We start from the raw sequence: 25,661 nt of genomic DNA, 5'->3' as shown, positions 1-25,661 counted from the left end.
AATTTAATTACTCTTTCTCTATTGCTGTGAGATGCTCTCATAAAAGGTTTTATATTTTTTTATTATACAGTATTTACAAATTAATTTATTAGAATTTTGCATTTGTAAATCCTATTTATAAATTGAAAAAGAATGGAAATTTTTTAACTTTTAAATGATTACATTTATAGTAATTAAATTCTCATGCCACATTTGAAAAAATTACGATGATATTCATTGTGTGAGACTAATCGGGGGTAGGATGTTTACGAGGATGTTCCTCTCCTACCTCTTACTCGACTCAAGACCTTGAGGTCCGGTCTCGCTTGTCTAAAGGATGGGTTAAAAAGGGTTAGGAGAAAGGATCGTTAGATTCTTTCACCTGTCAGGATCTGACACCAATCTATCAATTTATCGTTGATAGATACGCTCATGGATGGGGAATTATCACGAGCGATCTCGTTGAGGACTTTGGGTTCAGTATGGAGTGGAAAATGTCGGAAGAAACGCACACCAATCCAAGTTCGTTAACAAAATACCCGTTTATTCCGTACATTTATACATAGTTAATAATTGGAATACAAATCCCTCTCGGGGGTTCAATCCGTATAGTTCATAAGGTAACGGCAAAGTATAAAGTAGTCGCGATCCTAACCGCGAGGTTGGAATATTCGAATAGCGAGAGAGAGCTTACATATCATCGCGTGTAGGATAAATACCTCTAGTTAAATCGTGGATGTAGTTTCTTGTTCTCTTGGATTTGGAATATAGACCAAAGTTCAAATCAGTCAAAGTTCAAAGTCTGTTGAAGACGGTGGCGACGAGAGGCAGGTAATTCACACACACACAGTATAGAAAATAACTTTTTCCCCCTATGTCGTCATCGCACTTGTCTTTTATATGGGGGCTCTGTTTTCGAGATTTCCCCCATGTACGTCACAGGTGATGATCTTCTTTGACCAATGATGGGCGAAGTGACAAACTTATGACACAACAGTTAACTCATCTTCTACAGGGAAGTATTGTCGTGGGAATGGAGTTGTTATGAGCGATTTTTATGAGAAAATTTGTCGGTTGTTTTTCCCTTTTTGTGTTAACCCTAACTTTTAATCTAATGAATAAAAATATTTGAATCTTAAATCCGGGCCCTCACAATTGTATTTTTTGAAATCTGTTCTTCAATTAATTTAATCCTAGCATATTAAGACTTTAAGTTAATTATAATTTAATAGAGAATTTTTAGTGTTTGTTTCACTTTTGATATATTTACTTTATAATATTATAACAGTTATATATATATATATATATATAGGATGTCCCAGAATAAGAATAACTTCTGCAGTTGTTGGTACATTACACTCTCCACAAGGTTAGAAGCAATACTTTATTAGAAAATGTTTTTGGTCTCGTTTACAGACCTGCTTCAGGTTCCACACATTTGAATTTAATAGTTTAACGAGTGAGAAGGAAAGTATGAGATTGGTTACTATTATGATAAGTTCCAGCTCTGAATGACATTGCTGTAGTGGGAATTGAACATAATGATATGCATGACACATGGATACTTCCTGTGGACTTCACGACAAAATGGGAGCTCTTTACCGTCACACCGGAGGCATTTAGTCGCAGAAGTTATTCTGGGACACCCTGTATGTAATGTGTGTTTTTAAAAGATTAAATACTTGTAGTACTGGCCGCTTTCATTTTACATGATTTGGTTTATGCCAACTGATAATAATGTGAATTTCAAATTTTTTCCACATTGTGTAGAATATTTTTTGCAACTGTTAAATACAAATATTTAAATTCCATGCCTTGCAATGTCTCTGAGAGCACTTAGTAATTTGCAGGTGATATTTTCCTTTTAGCAAACTAAAGTCTCCAATCAGATAAATGTTGAAATAAGTATCTCTTTTGCTTTCGTCTGTCGGGTTTAGCCATTGTGTTCTAACTAACCATTCCAGAAGTATCAGTTAGAACAGAAGAGCCGTACCTGAAAAGACAAGAGTTGCTTAGTTCAACATTTGTATGATTCATGACTTTAGTTGTTAAAAAAAAAATATAACTCTTAATCTACACCTTCCTATTCTTTGTCTTTTATTTAAAAATTAATACTTTGCCTTGCATAATGTTTAAATATGAATTCAGATGGACAAAGTGTTCTAATTCCAGTGTAGTAAGGTTCGCTTACTTGACAGCTTACCTCTACCAAGCCTTATGATCTGAGGAAACCTCTAAGAACTCTGATAGCAAGTTTCTGGGTTAATATTTTCTTTGTTCTCCTCACCATTAACTGCTACATTTATGAATTTAATGTATTATATTACAATTTGCAGCAATAATTACTATTTATTTATTTTCATTAAGTCTACATAATGATATTATTGTCAATACATAGTTTAATCGAATTAGAATTTAGTATTTTTTATAGAATGTCTCTAATGAGCATTACCTCTAAATGTAAGAAAATATCTGTGATGAAAGCAAGTTAGATGATAAATATATTTTAATAAAATATTTTGTACTTCTCAACACTGATTACCAATGTTTCTTTTTCAAGGAAACAAATCAATGAAGAATTAAGGTAAGGTTAATTGATATTTACCAAGTTTTTATTCATTTAATTTGATTTAAATGTGCAATTTCAGGAAAATGATGGCCGAACTGTTTGCAGTTTTAGAACCGGAACTAACAAATTTCATTACATTTTATGATAAAATGGATGGTTTGTAAGTATTTCTCACTTTTATCATTGTTACATGAAGTGTTATTAAATATATCTTAGTTATATTTACATAATGAAACTTGCATGCCATATAAAAATAAAAACACAAAGATTGGCATTGAAACAGGAAATACAATAGACAAGAAAAAACAAATACTACTATTTTTTTTTTAATTGAAGGCTTTCCCGGTCATAAAATAATTTGTGTTTGAGGTGTCGATAAACAATTATTATAATTCATTTTCCTCTAAAGTCTTAGTTGAAATTTTGTGTTTTCGTATACATAATGAATATTTATCATTATATTTAATTTTGATATGTTTTAATATTTACAATTGTGTGTCTACGTGTGCATAATTTGAACAATTTACAACTCAAATCTCGATAAAGCACCCTTCTAAATAGCACAAACTCGCAAATATTCACGAAGAAATCTTTCTCAGAAGAATTAAGTAGACAATCCTTTGGTATCTGTGAATTACTAAATGTATGATTTTGTGTAGCGTGTAAAATATTCATTTATTTATTTTAACATTTAAAATCTTTCAAAGCTATTCCATGTATCTGTTGGTTCGACTGAGTCAGCATGTGATGTCTGCCCAAGATACGGGATCGTTCCTGAGTAAAATATTTGGCATCGCACTGGTACAGGCCAAGAGAAATTTTGACAAGTTTATGGTAAGAAATGCTTTATTCTAACAAAATTGACAATAATACTCACAGTTTAATTATTAATGCTTTTGATAATTCAAACAAATTTTTCTAGTCTTTGATTTTTAAGATTTTGTCATCATTAACAAATAAAAATGGATTTATTTCATTTTCTTATATGACTTTATACCACAAATAAATTGAAATTAGCAAGTAAATGAATTATTATTTTTATAAATCGTCACAATATGAAATTTTTTAATCAAGCGAATTACTTGCGACATTAGTTCCAATTTCATATTAGGATAAGTAACGAATTGTGAAGTAAAACAAGAAAATCTTAGTTTGGTAAAGTTTAACGACATAATTTCCCATCCAACCGGTACTTATTATTAGCCAGGAGAAGTTTGCCAGTGTTAGATTGTTAATAAAGCTCATGACATTCGTCTACAATAAAGAGATTAAAATAAAATATTAATGAAATGATTTATAATATGTTTACAATTAATTATAAATGTCCAAAGTATGTGGATCTAGAAGAAATTCACATACTGTAATTAGACATTTATAATTAATTTATCCCCTTATTGTATCGGGACCAGCACGGTAGGATCTTCATTGTGGTCTTTGATTCGTAATCAAAGATACACTAAAGTCGGCAAAAGTAGCCGGCATCCGGTTCTTTGCTACCTCGATTATTCACTTGAAAGGAGAGGAGCATACTTCAGACTTACATTGAACTAGGCATAAAAAAAGTATTTCGGTCAGTCTTCACCATATAGTCTGACTGGGATTTTATGTTATAATGAAAGTTCTGTTTAATAAGAAATTAATTTCTGCTTTAATAAGATTTGTTAAAATCTAAAATTTTAAAAGTAAACTCTTATTTTGCAAGATGAAAGAATGAATTTCTGTGTGTACTTGAATAATATAAAAGAAAACATAATTATTAATTTTTTATTCCTTTATGTTTGCCTCTATTCCAAATCATTTCTTTCTTTGTTAATAAATAATTTTTCTTATTTCATTGCAAGTGTGAACCGCCGGGGAGATCGGGATCGTCGACTCTCCCTTTTCGGTGACAGGTTGACCTGCTCACTTGTCAAGATGGCTAAATTTCGAATGCGGTCCCGAAGGGTCGGTATACTTTTTGTCAGGTCAAGTGGAGGAGGTGAGAGGGTCGTCGACGAGGCGTAGGCGATATGCGAGTAAAAGGACACCATTTAACAATGAGAACAACAATTTATTAGATAAACGAAAAGACAAAAAATTTAAAGAATATAAAAATCTAACATCGGGGAAGTGAATTTAGTTCACTAGCTCCTAACTCGCGGAGAGAGAGTTTACATTAATTGTTTCATACCTCTAGTTTACTTCCACGTAGGGGGAAAAATTTAGTCCTTTTTTTGTCGGTGATCGAGGCACACAGTTCGACGCACAAAGTTAAAGTTTCCCGGCGACTTAATTAATCCTTCTAGACCGTAGATGTCAGACTCCCCTGAGGAGGGGGAAAGAAGTCGCTTTTATAGCTTCGGACTGGGAAAATCAGTCGGGTGATCTCCCATTGTGTGAGATAGAGTTGGTCCTGCAGGTGTGGAGGTCAAAGTTGTTCCCGGGACTAAAACAAAATGACGAATTCGGACTTTAACTATAAACTTTTTGTCTTGTAGCAGAGGAATGTCATTGTTCGAGGGTTGAATGTTTATATGAACGATGAAAGTTATAAGTTTCGATCGATATTTGATTCTTTTTTCTGACAATGTTATTTTAACGTGGAGGCGACAAATTTATTTTAAATACGTTGAAAATTTAGGGAGAAAATGAACAATTCTGGGCTTATTCTAAGGTCGGATCTCACACAAGTATTTGAAACACAATAGTTGCATTATTGAATAAATGAAGAATCAGTGGAAAGAACCAAACGTCTGGATTATAATCAGATTTTCACTTGACAATTACTAACATAGTTCCATATTCTATCTAAATATATTAAATGTTTAAATATGAATTCAGATGGACAAAGTGTTCTAATTCCAGTGTAGTAAGGTTCGCTTACTTGACAGCTTACCTCTACCAAGCCTTATGATTGTAAAATAATTTATTCTTGCACAAAATTTTATTTTTTCATTTTTTTTTTAAAGATTAAGAATTTTCTGTTTTCTTTGAAAGGATTTTGCCCTCCAAGCCGAGACCATATTTAAAGAATCGGAACGTCGTACGGACCTGGATCGTTGGTACACCAAGTTAATCCACGCCATGTTCGACGAGATAGCCAGGGTGGCCATAGAACACCAAAAAACGCCGCAGGAAGTCGTGCTAATGGGTAAATTTACCAGTGCCGCCAATAAAAAGACACTTACGAATATTAAATTCTCAATTATTTGTTTTTTTAGAGAATTTTCATCATTTATATACTTTGTTATACCAATTGAAAATCGGTTGCTTGGAAAGCGAAAGGAAGGAAGCCAAACAGAAATACAACGAGGCCCTACAGGCCTACGTCACGCATTATTTTGGACGACCTTTGGAAAAATTAAACGTAAGAGGCTTATTCGAGTTACGGTGATCTTTTTTGGTTTAATTTTTCGGCCGAATAATTTTCTTGCCACGGGCAACAGTTATTCTTCGAAGGTGTTCAGTCAAAGGTGGCACAAGGCGTCAAAGAAGAGGAAGTGGGATATCAATTAGCATTTAGTAAGCAGGAATTGAGAAAAGTCATCAAGGAATATCCCGGAAAAGAAGTATTTTTTGGGTTAATTTTTATAAATTATACATCTATAAATTGTTTTCTAAATTTGAATCTGTATTCGATTAGGTTAAGAAAGGTTTGGAGAATTTATATAGAAAAGTGGAAAAACATCTTTGCGAAGAAGAAAATCTGCTTCAAGTAATTATATTCTTTTTCTCGAAATTAATTATTTAAAAATACCGTTTCGTAAGGTAATTTTACTTCTTTGTTTGTTACTGTTACATATATAGCATAGGGAAAGTACGACCATCGGTCGAAAAATGACCCCCCGAGATTTTTATATTTTTGGACTTAGAACAGCTTGAAACGTCCAGAAATTATTTAAACACACATCCATACATACAGAAAAAAAAAATTTTTTTTCTGTATGTATGGATGTGTGTGTTGGGGCATGATTTTGTTCACCCTGTATGAAATAACTCCTGTGCTTTTTGTCAAAAGTTTCTGAAATTTTGCAGGGAGGTTTATTAGGGGATTGATGGTTAAGGAAGTTAATGCCTGTCGTTTGTATCTCCAGTAGGGTCTGACTTAATGACGGCTTTACTCCTTATTAGCATTTATAATTTTTATGAAACTCATCCCTACATTCAAAATTAAGCTTTTTGCCGTTTTGTAATAGTTAAAAATTTTGAAGTAAAATATAATAGATGGCGCCACCAATTATCGCCGAGAAAGTCGAACAACTCGTTGCTGGTTTTTTTTCATTTGCAAGACGAAATATTGAGTGCGATTAGTTTATTTTATATTAATTAAAAATTACATTGTATCGATACAATTCAATGAAATTGTCAGATTGTTTGTAATACGCAACGAGGGACGGCGAATGGCCGAAGTGGTCGAGGCTTCGTCCACCATTTCGTGGGATTCGAGATCGAATCCGGGCAATCCGTTTCGGATGGGTTCCGAGTGGATAAAACCACTTAACACGGGTCGTGCGTTGGCCGGGTTTTCTTCGCGTCATTATCACCTAAACGGGCCGATTCTCGCATATAATTTGAGCGCCATAGAAAGTCCTCTCTCCCCAGGGGATTTTCTATGGCGCTCAAATTATACGCGTTGGCAGATTTACGAATCTTTTGCTAGCCTACAAAGAGTTTGGCCGGGTTCACAACGAAGACTCGCGCGACGGAGTCTGGCCTATCCGTTTATGAAAATCGAGCAGATCCACGCTCTTAGTCTGGAATAGCAATTTTTTTCCTCAAAAAATGAATTATTTAAGAAAAATAACTTAATGATAGTCCCGAGATTTTAGATTTGTATTTTAATTGATTTTTCTAAAATACACCTCGATAGAAAGTTCACGCAATATTAGTCGTGTTGCACGTATGCAAACTCGGGCAATTTTGATGCGTGAGACTTTTAATCAGGGAAAATATTAGAATTCTTTCCAACGCATTTAAATCGAATAAACGTAACGCGTACAACTTTAATATTAGTGTCTTTGCAAAAAACACCAACAATTTTTATGTTTGTTTGCATCTTGTGTTTTTGCTTCTTAAAAACGGCCTCGGGCAAAGCTAATCGTAAAGTTCCAGTAAATGGAAAACTAGGATCTGCTAAGTGCCGAATCTGGAGTTATTCCGGGCGAAATAGAATAGTCTGTTAAATGAACGTAACTGCGATCATCGATTAGAAACGATGGCAATCAATTTAATAATGGCGGCCATATTTTTTACTTGTTACGTTCAAAAAAGTAAGCAAACCTCCGTAAATACGGAAAAAGTTGGAATCTCGAGTGTTTCAAGCGCCCGTTTTTCTAATAACGGCACCCCCAACCTGCTAATTTTTCTTCTCGCGGCACCCCTACTTTATCAGTTACCGCGTTTTTCGTATTTCTAGTAACATACATAAGAAGCGTCGTCTCGCCGCTCGATACCCCGATCGAAAACTATCCACTTAGGTCCTCCCGGCCTTCAGGGGGTGTTATCCGTGTCTGGTACATAAAATTTGGTCTACATTAGTGTTTTTCACCATAAAGGTTTGAAAATTACAGGACAAAAATGGAGCAGTTACTGGTACAACAAATAGTAATGGCCTCCTCTGTCGTCTGACGGATTGACATCCCGTTACGTTTTATCTTATTCCCGGAATTCACGATAGGTTTTTTTTTAATAATTAACTGTTAATGTGTTTGACAGGTGGTGTGGCATTCCATGCAGGACGAGTTCATTCGTCAGTACAAGTACATCGAAAGTCTGATCGAGCGCTGTTATCCGGGTTCCATGATAACGCTAGAATTCTCCATCGTGGACATTTTGAATTTCTTCTCCGACATCGCTCGTTCTCATTAAGTTATTCTCATTCCTCTGTAATTAAATTTTCTTACATAAAATAAGTATAAAAAGTTATTCGGCGTTACCGTAGATTTCTCATTTAACTCGGCGTAACGTAATTTACGATACGTTTGCCAAAGTCGTAACTAACTACGGGCGTACGGAATGCCAATTTTTCAAAATGGCGGCGACCCTACGACGTTATAACGGTAATTAACAAAACAACTTTCGGTGTTCTCTAGTACAATTGAGGGGGGTGGTCCGGGATACGCGTTGCGTAATTTCGAGAGAGAGTACGCGTTACGGAGGTGGACGTTAGTCGAAAAGTAAAAATAGCCGATCCAACGTCGTTAGTCCCGAAAACAATGCGGTTTTCGGGTCAACGAGCGACTACATGAAAATAGTTACGGGAGATAATGGACAAATACGGTTCATTAGGATAGGCGTTAATTTTCTGCGGTTCGTCGATAATGTAATTTGGGGCCCCTTGGGGATTAAGAAAAGAGCATCCCGGACAAAATGGGGACGTGTTCCAATGCGCCAGCGCCCTGCTTTGTTGCGAAGAATTTCGTACATGGACCGGACATTAATTAATAAAATGGCCGTCGATAGTTATTAACGAAGAGAATAATTTCGTGAAAAATGTTTTTGTGCGATTACACACAAAGTCTCGGTTGTATATTAACTTCGCACGTATTACCTCTTAGTACTATTGTACTATATTTTAAAATATATGTAGGCCCACATATCGAGGGATACTCACCTTTTCTATGACTCGCTATTTCTAGGAATACGACGACGGGTCAATATCGTGGCAACAATATATCACGTATATTAGCCGAAACATTTTAAAATTCTAAACCGCGAGATAGCCAAATGAAAATAGATTAGAATACAAATTTTAGTCTCCCAGTTATCTAAGCCTAAACAAGCAAACAGAATCTGGAAGTTTTGCCGTCGACAATATGGAGGGGGAATTTGTATACGGCTGAAGTTAATTACAAGATTTCTCTCTATTTAAAAAAAATATATATGAAAACTTCTCTAAGCAATCGTTAATTTATAAAAACAAATACTTTTCGATGTTGCCGACTTTCGCCATCCCCAGAAAAGCGTATTAGATAGGTGCTACCGTGTATCGAGGCGTGGTACGTCGAGTCTTTCGACAATAAACCACGATAGAAATCAACTAGAGTTTACTTTCTCTCTCTAAACAGAGAGGCAAATCTCGTGTTTTAAAATGAAAATTTGCAATCTCTGTCTACTCCTGGCCGTCGAAGACGTCCGAAGTAAAACATCATCTATTTTTGGATTTTGTGCGCGGTAGTACGTAACACACGACATTAAGAAAAATTGCGTGACCGACCATACTAAAAATTCTGTATATTCTAATCGATTTATTTTTATTACCCCGTCGAGTTAATGTTAATAGCTACGCCGGTATTCGTGTCTATTTAGTCATCGGTCCTCTAAACTGTTAATTAACTTAGATTTAAATTGCTTTACTACCGCGTTAAATGGTATCGTACGTTATAACTCCCGATAAATCAAATAAATAACTTTTTGACCAATGGCTTACAACTGGAAATCGATCGATGCGTTACGTAACTTTCCAGCGCTGCAGATTCAATTTCTTAATGTACGAATTCCCCCTCCCGATTCATATTTTGCAGTTAGAACTTCGTACAGTCGACCCCCTATAACACTGTTGATTTTTCCATTTTATATGAATTCCGTCTTGTAGGAGTCACTTAGATTTTACAAATATTTGTGCCGGGCTGTGAACGACTCACGTATTTGTAAAATCTAAGTGACTCGTATAACATGGAATTCATATAAAACGGAAAAATCAACAGTGTTATAGGGGGGTCGACTGTATTACTATCGGCGCAATCGCGTACGTTTAATTAAACGAAACGGACGGAAATCTTCATTTATATTGGTCGGAGGAAAAAGAAAAATTCGTTAGTAGAAAAAAAGGGGTGCCCGGTTGTCTAGACGGAAACGTCAAACTCGAAAACGTGACGTGTACTCTATACAAATGACGGAACGGTGAATCGATTCAAAATAGGAGAGGCGCATAGAGTTTATTAAACTTAACGTTTGGGATTTTTGAATGATTCTATCTGTGACGTAAGGTGCCCGATTCGCGTGTCTTCGGATGTAACTTTTAAGAGGAGAGGCGCAAAATTTACAAATTACCTAGCGAAGAAGATTATCGAAAATTGTGTATTTAATAAAATTATATTAAATACATGGCGCGGGTGGAAACGTCGGTCGACGGTGTTAGTGCGTATTCGTTTCTTTTAAAACAAACGTAACTTTAACGTCATATTTACACGGAGTGGCGTATAAAATGAGAAAATATCACAAAGAACCGTTACTAGTGCTTTTTCTTGCGATGTTTTTCCTTGGATTTCGCTTCTTTCTCCGATTCCGAAGACGCGCTTTCCTCCGAAGATTCTTCGCTACTGGAACTATCGTTACTGCTGCTACTAGAATACGAACTCGATGACGTCGACGACGACGACGAAGAGGTCGAGGTCAAGGAAGAAGATTCGCTGCTCGAGTCGCTATCGGAAGAGGTGCTGTCTTCTTTGTCCGATCTAATTTTACGGTCGGATTTGAGTAAAACTTAACGCCGTAACGTCATTTTAAGGGTCGAGTCACTTACCTGGTTAATTTCTTGTCGGTGGCGGCTTGCCTGCAACGAAAAAAAAATTCTGTAAAAAATATCGTCGATATCTATTGTTTCTACCCCGAGTCCGGGGGTACGAACAAAGAGCACGTGACTCACTTCGACTTCCTCCCGTAATTCGGACGACAGAGCGGAGGCGGGGTCGACGCGCACGAACCACTTTCCATAATGTACTAGAGTTACACTACACCGCGACTATCCTTTATATCGGGTAGTGGACGGGAAAATAAGCTCCGATTGGATATAACTCGGGGGTGCGATTTGCCTTTAAACCATTATATAATAAAGACGTTTATCCCCCTTCGTAAAAGAAACGACGAGAAAATGGATGACAATATAAAATACAAGTGTCAAAGTCAATCTAACATCGATTAAATTCGATAGACCTTCGATACGAATAAAAATTAACCCATAAATTTACGTTTTAAATTAATTTGCCGGTTAGATTTTACACGTAAAATAGTTTTAACTTGTTAGAAAACCATTATTTTCAAAGATAGCAGAAATAAATTTGAAAGGGCCCAACATTTCGTTTGTAGAGTAGCAAATAACCGATAATGGCAGGTGATTGTATTAAATTTTAAAAGTTTTTTCAAGAATCTGTTTTCCTGAACAGATATTTTTTCATACTTTACACGACATAAATTTGCCTTATACCTGTATTTTGTCTCACCCGTCGAAACACTACTTTGTGTCACCCGACCCGAATGATTACAGAACAGTTTACCGTTCTACAATCGAAAGTCGTCGTTGTTACGTAAAGCTGGCTTTGGTGTTACGCGGTCCTGTCGATGACAATATTTATTCGGATTACATAAAAGAATTCGCCACTTTTCTCCCTTTTCGTCAGACGACTGTTTGCGTGTGGATAGTTGTTTGTCGTATTTATTGCGGTGATCGACTCCAGCACTCATTTAAATATCGATTAGGACGAATTCAATTTTTTCTAACACTTCTACCTTTCTCTCGCAATACAGGAATTTAATTTTAATGCCAGAAATATTGCTAAAAAATCATTTTTTTTTAACGTTGTTCTAATGTAAATTATACTTTGTACGCGGTGCTTTATTGGTAATTCCCTCCCCTTTAAAGCCGACGTCTGGTACCTAAATTAAACAATGCTCGACAGATCGTTTAGAATTTTGATTTTTTTCCTTCGATTTATAAATTCGATGAGCTTTTAGAATAGTTTTTTCGTTAAATTATCTAAGTTATTCCAATAAATTTAAAAATTTCTTTAGGATCAAATTCAAAATAATTTTATATAAACAGGCTATATGGCCCTATTATGGCCTAGCGGTAAGGTAAACCGTTCGAACTTGGTTAATTATAACTGCTAATGGTTTGATCTTCTGTGGAATGAATAGAGTAACTATTGTAGTTCGTGTTAGTACAGTTGTTTTTTTTATAATTTACATTTTATTATTGTGAAATTTTTAATGAAATAAAATTAATTAAGATTTCTTATTATGGCCTAAGCAGGCTACACTGGGAATAGCATTTATTAGATTGTTATTTATTTATTGCATAAAAACACAATCAATTTAATTTAGACAGTGGAGGCACAAATCACAAAGTATTGGAGTAGACAGACTAAATTTTTTATTTTATTATTGTTTTCTAACCATAGTTAGTTCTTGTTTATTTTATTGTTTATAAGTGAGAGTTTAATTTATTTCAGATATGGTCACTGTTTCATTTTTGATTCTCAAGAAATAAATGTTTATTTTAATCATAATTTGTGTTAATTACAATCATTTGTATGTAGGCTGTAAAATGAATGAATTCCAAATATGGCCTAATGGTACACTTTAAAAAAATTTTTTTTTTTTATGAATGAATTCCAAATATGGCCTAATGGTACACTTTAAAAAAATTTTTTTTTTTTTTGGATAATTCTAATGCAGTGATTGACCCACTGGTGACCTAGCAGTTCCGTCCCTGAACACTGGGAGTTCGGTCGTGGGTTCGCGTGTGCTGGGATGGGCTGGCCGGGTGGAGTTTTCCGGGTTTTCTCCGCGTCTGTAATGCCCAAATAGGAGCCAGTTATCCTTAAAAGACCTCTCGGAAGAAATTTCTCCCCTCGCGTAACATTGACTCGCCAGAGAAGGCAACCAAATTAAGTTGTCCTAATGAATGGTGCATAGAATTTTTTACGTTCAGTTTTTTAGAAAAAAATGTCAAAGCTTAGGTAGGCCATACTAGGAACATGTACCGTACCTTATAAAATGAATGCATGTATATTGAAAACTGCAAATTTTCATTTAAATTCATCCATTTTTATGTAAATAAAAAAATGAAATTGTTTAAACTGCATAAATTAAATTCCTAGTTGTAATGTCATTTTTTTTTCTTTTATTAGAATAGTGAAAAAATATATACCTCAAAAAAAGAACAAAATTAATATTAGAAAATATGCAATTAGCTTTTTTTTTTTTCAATCTTTTTCATGTCTAAAGTAAAACAGAGTAAAAATAAGCAATTATTTATTGTGACGTCGTCACAATGCAAGGATGCAATTTTTAATCAAATTTGTAATTTATTTAATTTAAAATATATGCTCTCCACCTCAAATTAGTAGTGGTTTGCCCCTGTACATCATACTTTTCCTTTAACAATATAGTGGCACCGGTCATCTATTAACTGCTTTCAGGGGAAAGTTTTGAATTGAAATAACATGACTTCCAGTTTGCATCAGAAGTTTGTGTGTAGTTAATTTCCCCCTGCCCCTAATGTTTTCATATCTGATCTCAGATTTCACCTAACTTTGTTCTCAAGATTAAGGAAGGAAAGAGACAGATGGCTGCATGACATTGGGAATTTATAGGTCTCCAATTTTTTCAAATTGCAGCCCAAACATTATTTTATAGAAAGATCTGATAAAATAAGAAAAAGATATTGAACAACTAATAAATTCCAATGAAACACTTTGATCATTTGATAAATTTATAAAAGATAATAACCAGCTTAAATACAAAAATTTATATAAAAAGTAAGAAAATTCTGATGCAAACAGAACTAAAATTAGCTGTTAACTGTATCAACTTTATACAGGTATTGTATGCCCATATATAAGCAAACTGATGTCTATATATTTAAGTAATGTAAACAATTGAGACATTTTACAGACTATGGTCTAATTTTTAAGGTTTCATACATTTACAGTTCATAATTATTAAAAAAAAGTTTGTATAATTATAGTTTATATTAAAAATATTTCTTAAATGAAAGAATAGTTTATGTACTGTACAATTAAAATCTTTTTTTAATTTTCTGTCATGTTGATATTAAGAGAGCAATATAAATTATCTTATTTTTAAAATTTACTTAATAGTTAATAATGAGTATTATATTATTTAAATATAGTTTTATTAGTACAATTTTTATTCTGATTTATTTTAAACAATAAACATGTAAACTGCATTACATTTTTAATCCAAGGACATACATTTAAAAAGTAAGCAAAATTTTTCATGGATAATTAGTTTTTAGTACTTAAGGATGTTAATGCAAACTCAAATAATCATGTTTTCTTGCCTAGAACAAAATTTCAAATTAATTAATGAAGCATACATGATTTATTATTAATAAAGTCATCAATATATTTGATTTTTAAAAAGTATCTACATGCAAAAAACAGTTTGTGTCACATTTTTCAGTAATTATGTATCAACTCTGCAGTGTAAAAATAGTGTTACTAGAATCAAAATTTATTGTATGTATAATTTAGGAAGTTTTATAATTTACTTTAATTTAAACTTTATAATTTTATAATTATAAAGTTATCAAATGCATGGTTAATAAAATGTTACATCATCTAAATTAAGATATATCTGACTAAACATCAAACACTTCAATGTTAAATAAAAAGTTAATAGTTTGAATTAAGTTAAACTGAATTTAGATTCATGAAATTAACATCAGATCAATAGATCAGAATAAAATGATATTTTGATTCTATCATCTTTACTTTAGACAATAAATGAAAATACTTTTATACTTGCTTTGTTTAAGCAGATTTTAATTTTAAAATTTGTCATATACATTAATATTTTCTTTTTAAAAATTTATAGAAAATACATTAAATTTAACATAATTTGCTTATTAATATTTTAAAATTTTCTTTTTTTTAATTTTGTTTATATTAGATTAAATGTTTTTGATTTGTATTTAAATTTCTTAACATTTAATTAACAGTAGTTATAGTTATTTGAGAAAATAACAGGATATAGTGAATAGAATCAAAATATCAAGTCATGTTACTTAAAAGTTTAAAAATTGTAAAGTATAAAATAAACAAATTTTAAGATAAATTACAATTTATCTTAAAATTTACCATTATCAACAAAAGAATTATGTACAAAATTAATGAAATTATAAGATAAACTAATTTTTAAAATCTACTTTCCAAATTTTTATATTGTTAAATATAATTCTTTATGAGAATTTTTAACATAATTTGATAATTTTTTAAATTAATAACAAAATTATACCACATATAATATACTATTGTATATTATATGTGATATAATTTATTGTATAATTTATATATATTATCATTTATTGTTTGCATTACCAAAACAATTCTGCTTACTAAAAATTATTTACATGCTTCTTTTAAGTGTACTCTTTGGTCAGCTTCAGGCAATTACATCCAACTCTGTATTTAGGTATAGTTAGCTCAAGCTGGCCAAATAGTAGTCTGAAAACATTCCAAATAAATTCTTACTTTTGGCTTCCTTAATTAATAAGCTGTTTGAGTTTACTTTTATTTCTACTTCAATGACATTGAACATTTAAACATATCTGTAAATTTCAATACATTTGATAAAATAACTGTTCTCATTTTCTGTAATTAATAATTTACAAAAATAACTATCAGTTTGTAAATAAGGCAGATTCGGCAACACCAAGGCTCATGCCTTCTATTGTTACTCAGATGATGTTACTCATTTAACTTATAATTACTTTAGTTACCTAATCAAAGTCATGCAATATGCATTATTATATCTAATTTTACTTTAAAGTAACAAAACTGACTGTTTTGGTATCAAGGTGTGCTGCAGCACTATAAGCACCTCCCTGGATTTGCCCCTATAACTTACAATATATGTATTATACCTATATAAAAATATTACAATGTTTCTTTGAATGACAATACTGTCTATCATTAAAATAATAAACTACATATATTAGGTGTAATGTATCAAAAGTGTTCATAAAATTATCATTACCTTTATTGTTTTGTCTGATATATATAATTTCCAATTTTAATGTAACACTACAGACATTTTTAAATGTATAAATTTGAATTAAAGTGATGATGTTTAAAGGTTTTTTTTTCATAAAAAATATAAAACTGTGTAAATTCTATATGGTACCAAAACAGACTTTAATATAACAATAACCAGAAATCAATTCATAAAAATAACCTTTTATGAAAATCATTTAGTAAGTTTCAAAAAAGACAAATTAAAACAATACTTTGATTCTTAAACACTATGTAATTTTATAATTTTTTTAATAAATTTTTATAATCAATCATGAACTACCCTCTTTATGATGTAAAAATATGCTATTAGTATGGAACTGTGTAGTAAAAGTGACAGATGACAGTATAAAGCAATGTTTCTTAACAGGGGGGCCGTGGATCCCTGGAGGTCCATAAGAAGTTCCGGGGGCCACCAAATTATGCAAAATTTATGCATATTTGTGTGAAAAAGGGTTCTCAACTAATGGTGGATATAAAAACAAAAATATGCAATCAATTGCAATTAGATGCCTGCATAGCATTACAAACAATTGAACCAAGAATTAACAAATTAGTTGAGGATATTCATCAGTAGAAATCTCATTAAATTATTTTCAAATATTTTTTGTTTTTTCTATGAATTTTTAAATGTTTCTAATTTTATTTTTTGTTAAAAATTAATGACTTTTTATGTTGAATTGTGAAGTTTGAATGTTATTTAAATAGATAATGAAATAATAGTTACCTTACGTTTTACATTTACTATATAAAAAATCAATTTATTATGTATAATTTAACAAATATAAATTATTATTAAAAAAATGGGGGTCACAAAAAAATTATGAAATATTTGGTGGGCTTCAAGTATAAAAAGGTTAAGAACCACTGGTATAAAGTAAAGCTAACGAGGATATATCTATTTGTGTTTTATTTAGTAAATATGAATTTTTTTATATAACAGTAAAAAACAAAATTTGATTTGAAACTTAATATCATATTGCATCTTAACCATGAATGAATACAGACGTAAGCAAAAAATCTTTTACTGACGGTACATCCATCTTTTAATTTTGTAACCCAAAAAGGAAACAATGAAGATCTATATATATAAAAATGAATGTATGTCTGTCTGTGTGTCCTTCATGCATTACCACACCGTTTACCCAATTGCCATGAAACATTGGGAAGTTGTTTAATATACTCCCGCAAAGGTTTCTGGCATAGTACATTTATCCTATGATAGATGGCACACATGTATACAAGCATTTTACTGTGTGTTCGATCGATTTCAAATTGTGAAGACCATTTTCCCCCTCCAAAAAATATCTCTATATATGCATTTGTTATTTATGATATTTGTAATAATTTTTGTTTAATCACTTTATTTCAACTTTTTTTGCTAATTATGTATTCGCTCGAACTTTGTTAAAACCTTAACTGTATCCTGAACAACAACTGAAGTTGTAGGAGGAAATTCGCCTATTTTACCAATCTAGGGATCCCCCTTTTCCAAATTTTAATATCAACTCAAAATAATTTAAAAAGACAAATTACAATAAAATGGTTTATTATCCAACTATCAGAAATTTCACAACATGCCAAGGAAGAGAGGAAGGAGCAATTAAATAATCAAAATTATAAAGGATTAAAAAATATAAGTAAAAATGGGGAATATCGCACTTCTGACAATCTTTGATGTGGGCTAAATTTAAAGAATCCGTGCTTCTCACATGTACAACTGTATGTGGCCAGCTCATGCATTGGAAAACCTTCTGATTTATTCGTGTATGCACCAGACGAAAAAACAAAAAATATCGTGTATCCACAAGCACTCCAATAAATAAATAGAATTGAAACGACACTTTGAAATGTTTTCTCGATGAAAATGAATAATAATAAGTTTCAATAAAAATGATAAAATGTAAATTTAATTTTATCATAACGAGTTTGCTTAAATTTTGTTTCTTCTGAGATCGCAGCAATGCGCAATGGGTAAGCTAGTACACAATAAATGTGTAAGCTGTATAAACATGTATTCGTCCATGATACCCAGTTTATAAATAATCCTGAGGTATGTTCTAAAATATCTTTACCACTTGTATATTTTTTAACGTTTTACGAACTGTACGTATTTTTTGATATAAATTTTAGTTGGTTGAAGTGAAGTGAGTATCGGGTTAGTGTTGTTTGTTTATATTTATTTATAACTTATAACAAGCACAAAATAAAAAAAATAATAATATTAGTCACATATATTCACAATTTATAATTACAAAGATCAACACACGTACACACCTATTCGTTCAAGAATCGTCACACACATCTGAGGGTCTGACCCTGCCTATCCTTCTTTTTAAGCACTCGTCTTTGCTCTTCCCTTTCTCTTTCCTCTATTGCTCTAGTCTACGTATGCCTATGAATACATCATAATACACTCTCACAATACTTTCGATTCGTCACTTTTCCGTTGTAGTTTTCCCATTTTACAATTACACGACTCATAGCCTGGTAATAATGGAGAAAAGAGACAGATAGGATGTCAGTATATGTCACAGTTATGATTTCACAGATTTGAGACAGCTTGGTAGCCCGAACGGCCCCAGGCTTTCCCGTGCACGCTAAATGATTTTCATTACAAGCATTTAGCTTTCCGAAGTCTATGACAACAATTATTTGGCATTGACAACTGCAAATTTTGTGCCAATAAGCTGCTTCAGGCTGAATATACTATTTGTTGCAACACTAGTTTGAATTTATTACACTACATAGTGTTTTAGAATCAAAGAAGAGTCACAACACGGTTTCAGATTATCTAAAACAATACTGACAAAAGAATCACAATTTCCTAAAAATAACTTCTGCTAATATCAGAATGTAATGCCTACATTTAGAACTTATTATGTTTTGGAACATAGCTGAAAATTTTGTAACATCAGTTTCTATCAGTTCTTTTGCTCAAAGTGATAAGAGAAATTAGGTATTTTCTATTACTATTTTTAAGCAGCCAAATAAGGAATTACTGGTGACATCACTCCAGAAACCAAAAACTAAAAAAGATTGACTAATGCTGAAATTTTAACAAATTATTTTTAATTTCCTTTAATTATTACTCATTTCAAATTCAAATAACTATTTAAAGAATTTGATATCAAAATTCAACTGAAAATATTAACCATTTTCTTGTTAATGTTAATTATATCTGTTTTTATCATCATCAAAGTATGTTGGAAGAATTTACATTTGTAACACAAACTATATTTATTAAAAAATCCTTAGATGATAATTATTACACTTACTGAGTCATGTACTGTTTCTTCCCCTCTTCAAGTTTTTGTTTCTTTTTTAAGATGGTGGTTCGAGAAGGCCTATGTAAGTATTTCCTTTTGCCCGTGCATTCGTAGGTCCAATGACCTTTTTCTAAACATTTTTGGCATTGAACGTTTGAAAGATTTGAAGTACTGTAAAAATAAAATATACTCATTCATTATTATATTCAAAATTAAAATTTCACATTATATTTAACAAAAAATATAATTTTCTTGTATTTCTTACAATATTAAAAATTTTCTTAGGAATGTAAAAAATTTATATAATACAATCTCTGAAATATAAACACAGAAAAATTAGAACAACATAATAATAAGACTAACAAATAAGTCATAAAAATATTGCTAAAATGACAAAATAAAATTTAGTAAAATCCATTATATAAAAGTTCTTTTAATAATCATTAATATGATATGAATGCACATCAGAGAGAGTTGCATGCAGACTGACTGCACTACAATAAAGGAAAAATTAGTTATCTATATATATAAAAACGAATGTATGTCTGTCTGTGTGTCCTTCATGCATTACTACATATTTATCCGATTGTCATGAAACTTTGGGAAGTTGTTTAATATACTCCCACGAAGGTTTCTGGCACAGTACATTTATCCTACGATAGATGGCACGCATGTATACGAGCATTTCATCATGAGCATTTCAGCATGGTTAGGAGTTGAAACTTGAAATTTGGTACACAGTTAGGGTACATCACAAGAATGCACACTAACAAGTGATTTTTTGAAATCCCCCCGCGGGGAAAGGAACAGGATTAAGGCTTCAACAATGGAAGTGTTATGAGAAAGCAACGTGCAAGATTTACAGGCATAGATGTGGTTTTTTGCGTTAAATCGAACATAATTTTAGACCCATCTAAAAATTTTCTAATTAGTCTGGAAACAGGGGAACCTAATTCTAGCATTCTGTGAAAACGGGTAAGATTGGCTATAACGTAATAATCTTAATCTTCGCTAGTGTTACTTTTTGCCCAAGCAACGCCGCACTTATCTGCTAGTATTTAATATAAGAAAAACTCTGTATAAGCATAGATAGGCTTTTGCTAAATAAGTTAGCATGAGCAATATTGAATTTGACATCATATCAGTATGACAAAATATTTTTGAAGTTTTATAGGTATTTCAAATTTATTAAATAAGCTTGTTGAGTTTATGTTTTAAATTGCATATATGAACTTAAACATAAAATGCATATATCTAAAAATTATTTTTATTTTGTATATATGTATAAATATATAAAATTAAATAAAACAAGAGTAGCTTTGCCTTTTCTCAAATGATAGAAAAAAACATGATTTAATATAACTTTAATACAGAACAGTTTTCAAGTATATTTAAAATTTTAAATCATACAAATATTTAAAAATAAAAGATGTTTGAATAATAACATAATCTATACATATATAAAAAAAAATTCTGTCTATCCTTTATGTTTTTAAAAACAGAGCAAATGCAACTAAATTGTATAAATAAACAAAATTGTCCTCTCATCAAGAAAGTTGTTGATGACTTTTTGTTTAAAAGTATCACTACTTGTACCTAGAGGTTTTTGATAATTATTTGACATTGTTATGACATTTTTAATTGTAATTTTTACATAATTTTCTACAAATACTTTTGAAATACCACAGGAGGAATCAGCTTTTTGGATCAATATTCATTATAAAGAGTTGAGTAGTTGTTGAGAGAAACAACCAGCACACAAATCATTCTGTAAACAAATTCACATGCTGGTTTTCAGACTAAGTTCTTCAGCCATGATACCTATTAGAATGATGAGTATTGTTTGATGCAATTGAATTTCCTTATCCAAAAGCTAAAAACATTGTATATCAATCAACTTATAATAAAAACTATTTTTGAAAGTAAATTTTTAGAATGAAAAAATAAACTAATTTTTTAATAAAATTTTATAAATGAAACTGATTCAGAAAATTTGTTCTTGCACAGGATGTTTTGTAACATTTAATTCATTACTTAAATCAGTAATTATAGATGATTAAGTGCTACAGACAAAAATTAAAACAGAATAATAATAAACTGGTAATATTAGGAGGTAATAAATAAAATGATTACCAAAATATATCAATTAATATTATGTTTATTTTCATTAAATCTTGACCTTATTATTAGTTTCTCTTTCCTATATCTCAGATGTTTTTTCCACAACGTTTAACTGTTTATCAGTGATTAAATTTTTTCTGTCATAATCTTAAGAATGAGTTAACTGCAATTTTCTATCTTTAAGTAAAAACATTGGCAACAATTTATTCATATAATAAATAAATAGTTCTTAAATGTTTTCATAGTAAAAACTAGATATTTAAAATACTTTTTATTTTCATCGAATGTAATGAATCATAGAATTCTCAATGACTCAATAAATCTAATTTAAAAAAAATTATTTTACAAAAGAACAAGCCATTTCCAGTTATAAAATCACTAGAGTTAATAGATTAACGTCTACAAACTTGCCATAGCAACTTCACAGAATTATAATTTCTTCTTTAATATCCTTAATTTAGAATGTCTAGAGTTCCTATTTAATTTGTCATATCTCAGTATTCTTCTTAACTTCTTTCATACTGACAATTAGAAATCATTAAATTACAGTAGGTGATCAGTTAACGAACAGTTTGGACTGCAAACAAATCGGACAATGAACACTTTCATGAAAGATTTTTATGTTCGGACAACAAACACATGTTCGGATAAAGAACACCTGACAGAACAATCACAAAAAGAAGCAATGCTGCATTTGTGATTTGTAAAACTATATTTTAATGGCATCTATACATGGTTTATGGAACGAGATTTTCACAGTTATATACATAACCTTTTTTTTGCACTAGTTAATTTCTGTTCTCTGAACTTTTGTTAAGTGCTTTTCTATACTTTTTATTTGAAAAACTCATATTATGATGGGCCTAAAAAGATTGGAGTGCCAAGAACTGTGTTCACTATAGAAAGTAAGCAAGAGATAATAGCCAAAGTAGAGAACCGATTTGGTGGACGCGGGATCGAATCTGGACAAGTCGAAAAATCCTCAGGAATTTTTCGGGGTTGGTCCATCCGGATTTGTCAGGTCCCGTCGCTCACCACCCGGCCACACCATTGTGGGCCTGGCTGAACCCATAACAGGCTTGTTAAAAGAGGCCCTCTTAATGCCCACAGGAAAAAAAAAAAAAAAGCCAAGGTAGAGAGTGGGCAGAAGATGTCTGATACTGTAGGCAGATGACTTCAACAGGTCTATGGTAGATACAATCTTAGCTAAGAAAGATATAATCAAAAAGACTCAAGCAGATAAAGAAGTAACGAAAATCACATTTGAGAAACAAAGATGTACCACCCATAAAAAAATGGAGAGATTGCTTATAGTTTGTTATTACATGTAAATATAGTAAAAAAGTAGTGTTACCACCCGTCCAGTTTTCATCCAGACAGTCTGGGAATTGACTCACTGTCCGGGTGAACTGTTAATTTTGTCTGATAATTTCATAGAAATTGTGAAATTACAATAAAACAAAGTTCTTGCAAATATTTTTACAAATTTACACTATTTTAACAGTGAAAGAACTCACACTCACTGAAACTCATCTGCAATTCTGCCATGTTAGTCTGTTTATGCCAATGTGTGGCGCGCAACCTGTCAACTTTTTTTTTTTTTTGCATGTACTGTACAATCATACACGTCTCCAATGTATGATCGTACAGTGTACAATCATACATTGTACAGTGATCCAATGTACCTGTTGTTTCTTAATTTAGGTTACTTACGTTACTCCCACGCAAGTCCCCAGTCCCTAACTGTAATTGATTTGGAACGGGCTAGCACGTTATTCTTTGCATTGTAAAATGACATAGCGTACGTGTCAGGAACTTCTGTTCAAACAAAGCCGACTTGCCGTCCGGGTCAGCGATTTTGAAAAGGTGGCAACACTATAAGAAAGTATATAATTTATTTATTTATTTTTGGGATCGTCAGAACGAATTAATGAAATTCCCACAAAAATCTATAGTAAATCAATAATCGGTTAACGAACAATTCGAATAGCAAACACGGTCTCGGAACGGATTACATTCGTTAACCGATCACCCGCCGTAGTTCCTTATAATTGTTTTTAGATCTAACTGTCGTAGAACAAAGAAATTTTCTTTTTCACATCTCAAAGCAAGTTGTCCCACACTATTAAATCTTGACTTTAAGATCAGATCACGTTACATCAATCGTTAAACCACTTTTTGTCCGATTATAGTATTAAATTATATTTAAATTGACTGGGTTATCAAACATGCAAGATTATATTTATTAACTTATCCCAAATTGGAATATGTTAATAAATAAAATGGTCTGTATATACTTCGGCGACTTAGTATAAGTATCCTTAAATACAATTTAATAGTATAACTCTGTGGCCAAACCGACAGTAAATGCAGGTGCAAACGCGACTCCGAAGCCGTCGGGAGCCGTAGACCACACCCGTAGGAGTAAAAAAGTCAAAGGAACCGAGGACACGTGACCATTCTCGAGAAGTAGCAATGTAGTATATAGTACGGTACAGGTTTTTACTCCTACATCTCTGAAAGTCCCAACCACCACAACTTCTACTAAACATATATACAGTTACTATTTGATTTCCTCAATATATTTGTACTCGTGTCTACAAGCAGATAAAGAATTTATTTCGTAATTTAAATGCCATTACATTTCTCACAAATGAATTATTACCGTATATTTTCCACTCGAAAGAGATCGTCTGTCAAAAATCGAGCAAGATGAAATATAAAATAATAAACCATTTATTCTTTATTAAACTTGTAATGAGTGACCAGAACGTTTGACTTACACTTTTCTTTTAATAGGTATGTTTAATAATCCTGCCATATTTCTCTTTTTCTTCTGTATTTATTTTGTGACTTCGTCTGGCGACGTTCTTCTCACTTCTTGTCCGAGAAAACTAATGCGCCCTCTAATGGAATATATTTTCGTAATAATTATATTTTATTTCTTACGAAATATACTGAATGGTACGCTATTAAAATATTTTTAAAAATTTAATTAAATTAAAATATATATTAATTCATAAAAACAATCATAATACGTAAGAAAAAATTATAAGAAAGTTTACATAAGTAAAGCTAAGCAGAGCGATTAATTCTGTCTTCCGTTCCCTCCGAATAGTTTCGCATATGGATCGGTTCCGGACCCAGAAGCGGAACTGGATTTTTCCACCTCTAATCCAGAGTTCAAACGTTATATTAATATAGATCAAATACTATTTAAATAAGTTCAATATCGTGTTGTTTAAAAATTTAAATTTTTGTCAAAAAAAAATTTAAATTAAAATGATATACAGTCGACCCCCTATAACACTGTATTTTACAAATACGTGAGCCGTTTACAGCCCGGTACACGTATTTGTAAAATCTAAGTGACTCGTACAACATGGAATTCATATAAAACGGAATTATCTACAGTGTTATAGGGGGTCGACTGTACATAATGATGAGCGCGTGATGGTCATAATGGAGAGTGATGATATTAGGGACGTCAAGTAATCGTTCCGGCATCAAAAGCTTTAATTAATTAACAGTGCTGTCAAAAATTATCATTAGGCCTATATACAGTGTTTGTATCGGTGCCAATGCCATTTTTAAACCCGTTTTACCAGGCCAAATAGATTTAAATTTCTACCTAGAGATGGCGCGATGTTACATTCGATTAAACAATTTCTATAAGAAATTTGAACTCGATTCGTAGTTTGTTTTAAATTCTGGGGTCATTAAATCAAACAGGACACGATAAAAAAAATTCTACCAAATAAAACCAATAAATAAAAAAAAATCACAAAAGCTGGAGAAGTCTTATCTGAGGCACCAATAAGGATTTTACAACCGTCGAATGATCTAAGAGACCGACATTTTTCTTTTATCCACCCGAGTTAATAAAACGTCTTGGATCACTTTAAAACCGGATACGAGTGTACCGGT

At 31.9% G+C, this 25,661-nt stretch overlaps 2 protein-coding genes across 3 annotated transcripts in view; one reads left to right on the top strand and one right to left on the bottom strand.

The window, feature by feature from the left end:
- LOC111635441 (exocyst complex component 1-like) overlaps positions 1–8,452 on the top strand; it is a 41,853-nt gene extending 33,401 nt beyond the window's left edge. The window contains 8 exon segments of the mRNA XM_023380400.1: positions 2,540–2,563; positions 2,628–2,708; positions 3,256–3,382; positions 5,393–5,678; positions 5,749–5,894; positions 5,974–6,096; positions 6,171–6,242; positions 8,243–8,452. Of these exon segments, the coding sequence (XP_023236168.1) occupies positions 2,540–2,563; positions 2,628–2,708; positions 3,256–3,382; positions 5,393–5,678; positions 5,749–5,894; positions 5,974–6,096; positions 6,171–6,242; positions 8,243–8,395 (1,012 nt within the window). The 3' untranslated portion in view covers positions 8,396–8,452.
- On the bottom strand, positions 8,272–24,640 carry LOC111635440 (zinc finger CCHC domain-containing protein 10-like). 2 transcript variants are annotated; one of them, XM_023380398.1, is made up of 5 exons: positions 24,518–24,640; positions 19,623–19,784; positions 11,052–11,081; positions 10,762–10,983; positions 8,272–8,410 (listed from the first exon to the last, which is right to left on the bottom strand). In XM_023380398.1, coding segments are annotated over exons 1-5 (453 nt in total). In that variant the 5' UTR covers positions 24,556–24,640; the 3' UTR covers positions 8,272–8,409. The 2 variants fall into 2 exon arrangements, with proteins under 2 accessions (XP_023236166.1, XP_023236165.1); XM_023380397.1 differs by lacking the exon at positions 8,272–8,410 and having other exon boundaries at positions 10,593–10,983.
- Positions 24,641–25,661: the final 1,021 nt, after the last annotated feature.

This window comes from Centruroides sculpturatus, unplaced genomic scaffold (assembly GCF_000671375.1).
Source record: "Centruroides sculpturatus isolate CEXI.00-Female unplaced genomic scaffold, Cexi_2.0 scaffold904, whole genome shotgun sequence".
Classification (NCBI taxonomy): Eukaryota; Metazoa; Arthropoda; class Arachnida; order Scorpiones; family Buthidae; genus Centruroides; species Centruroides sculpturatus.
This window is presented reverse-complemented; position numbering and strand designations above follow the sequence as displayed.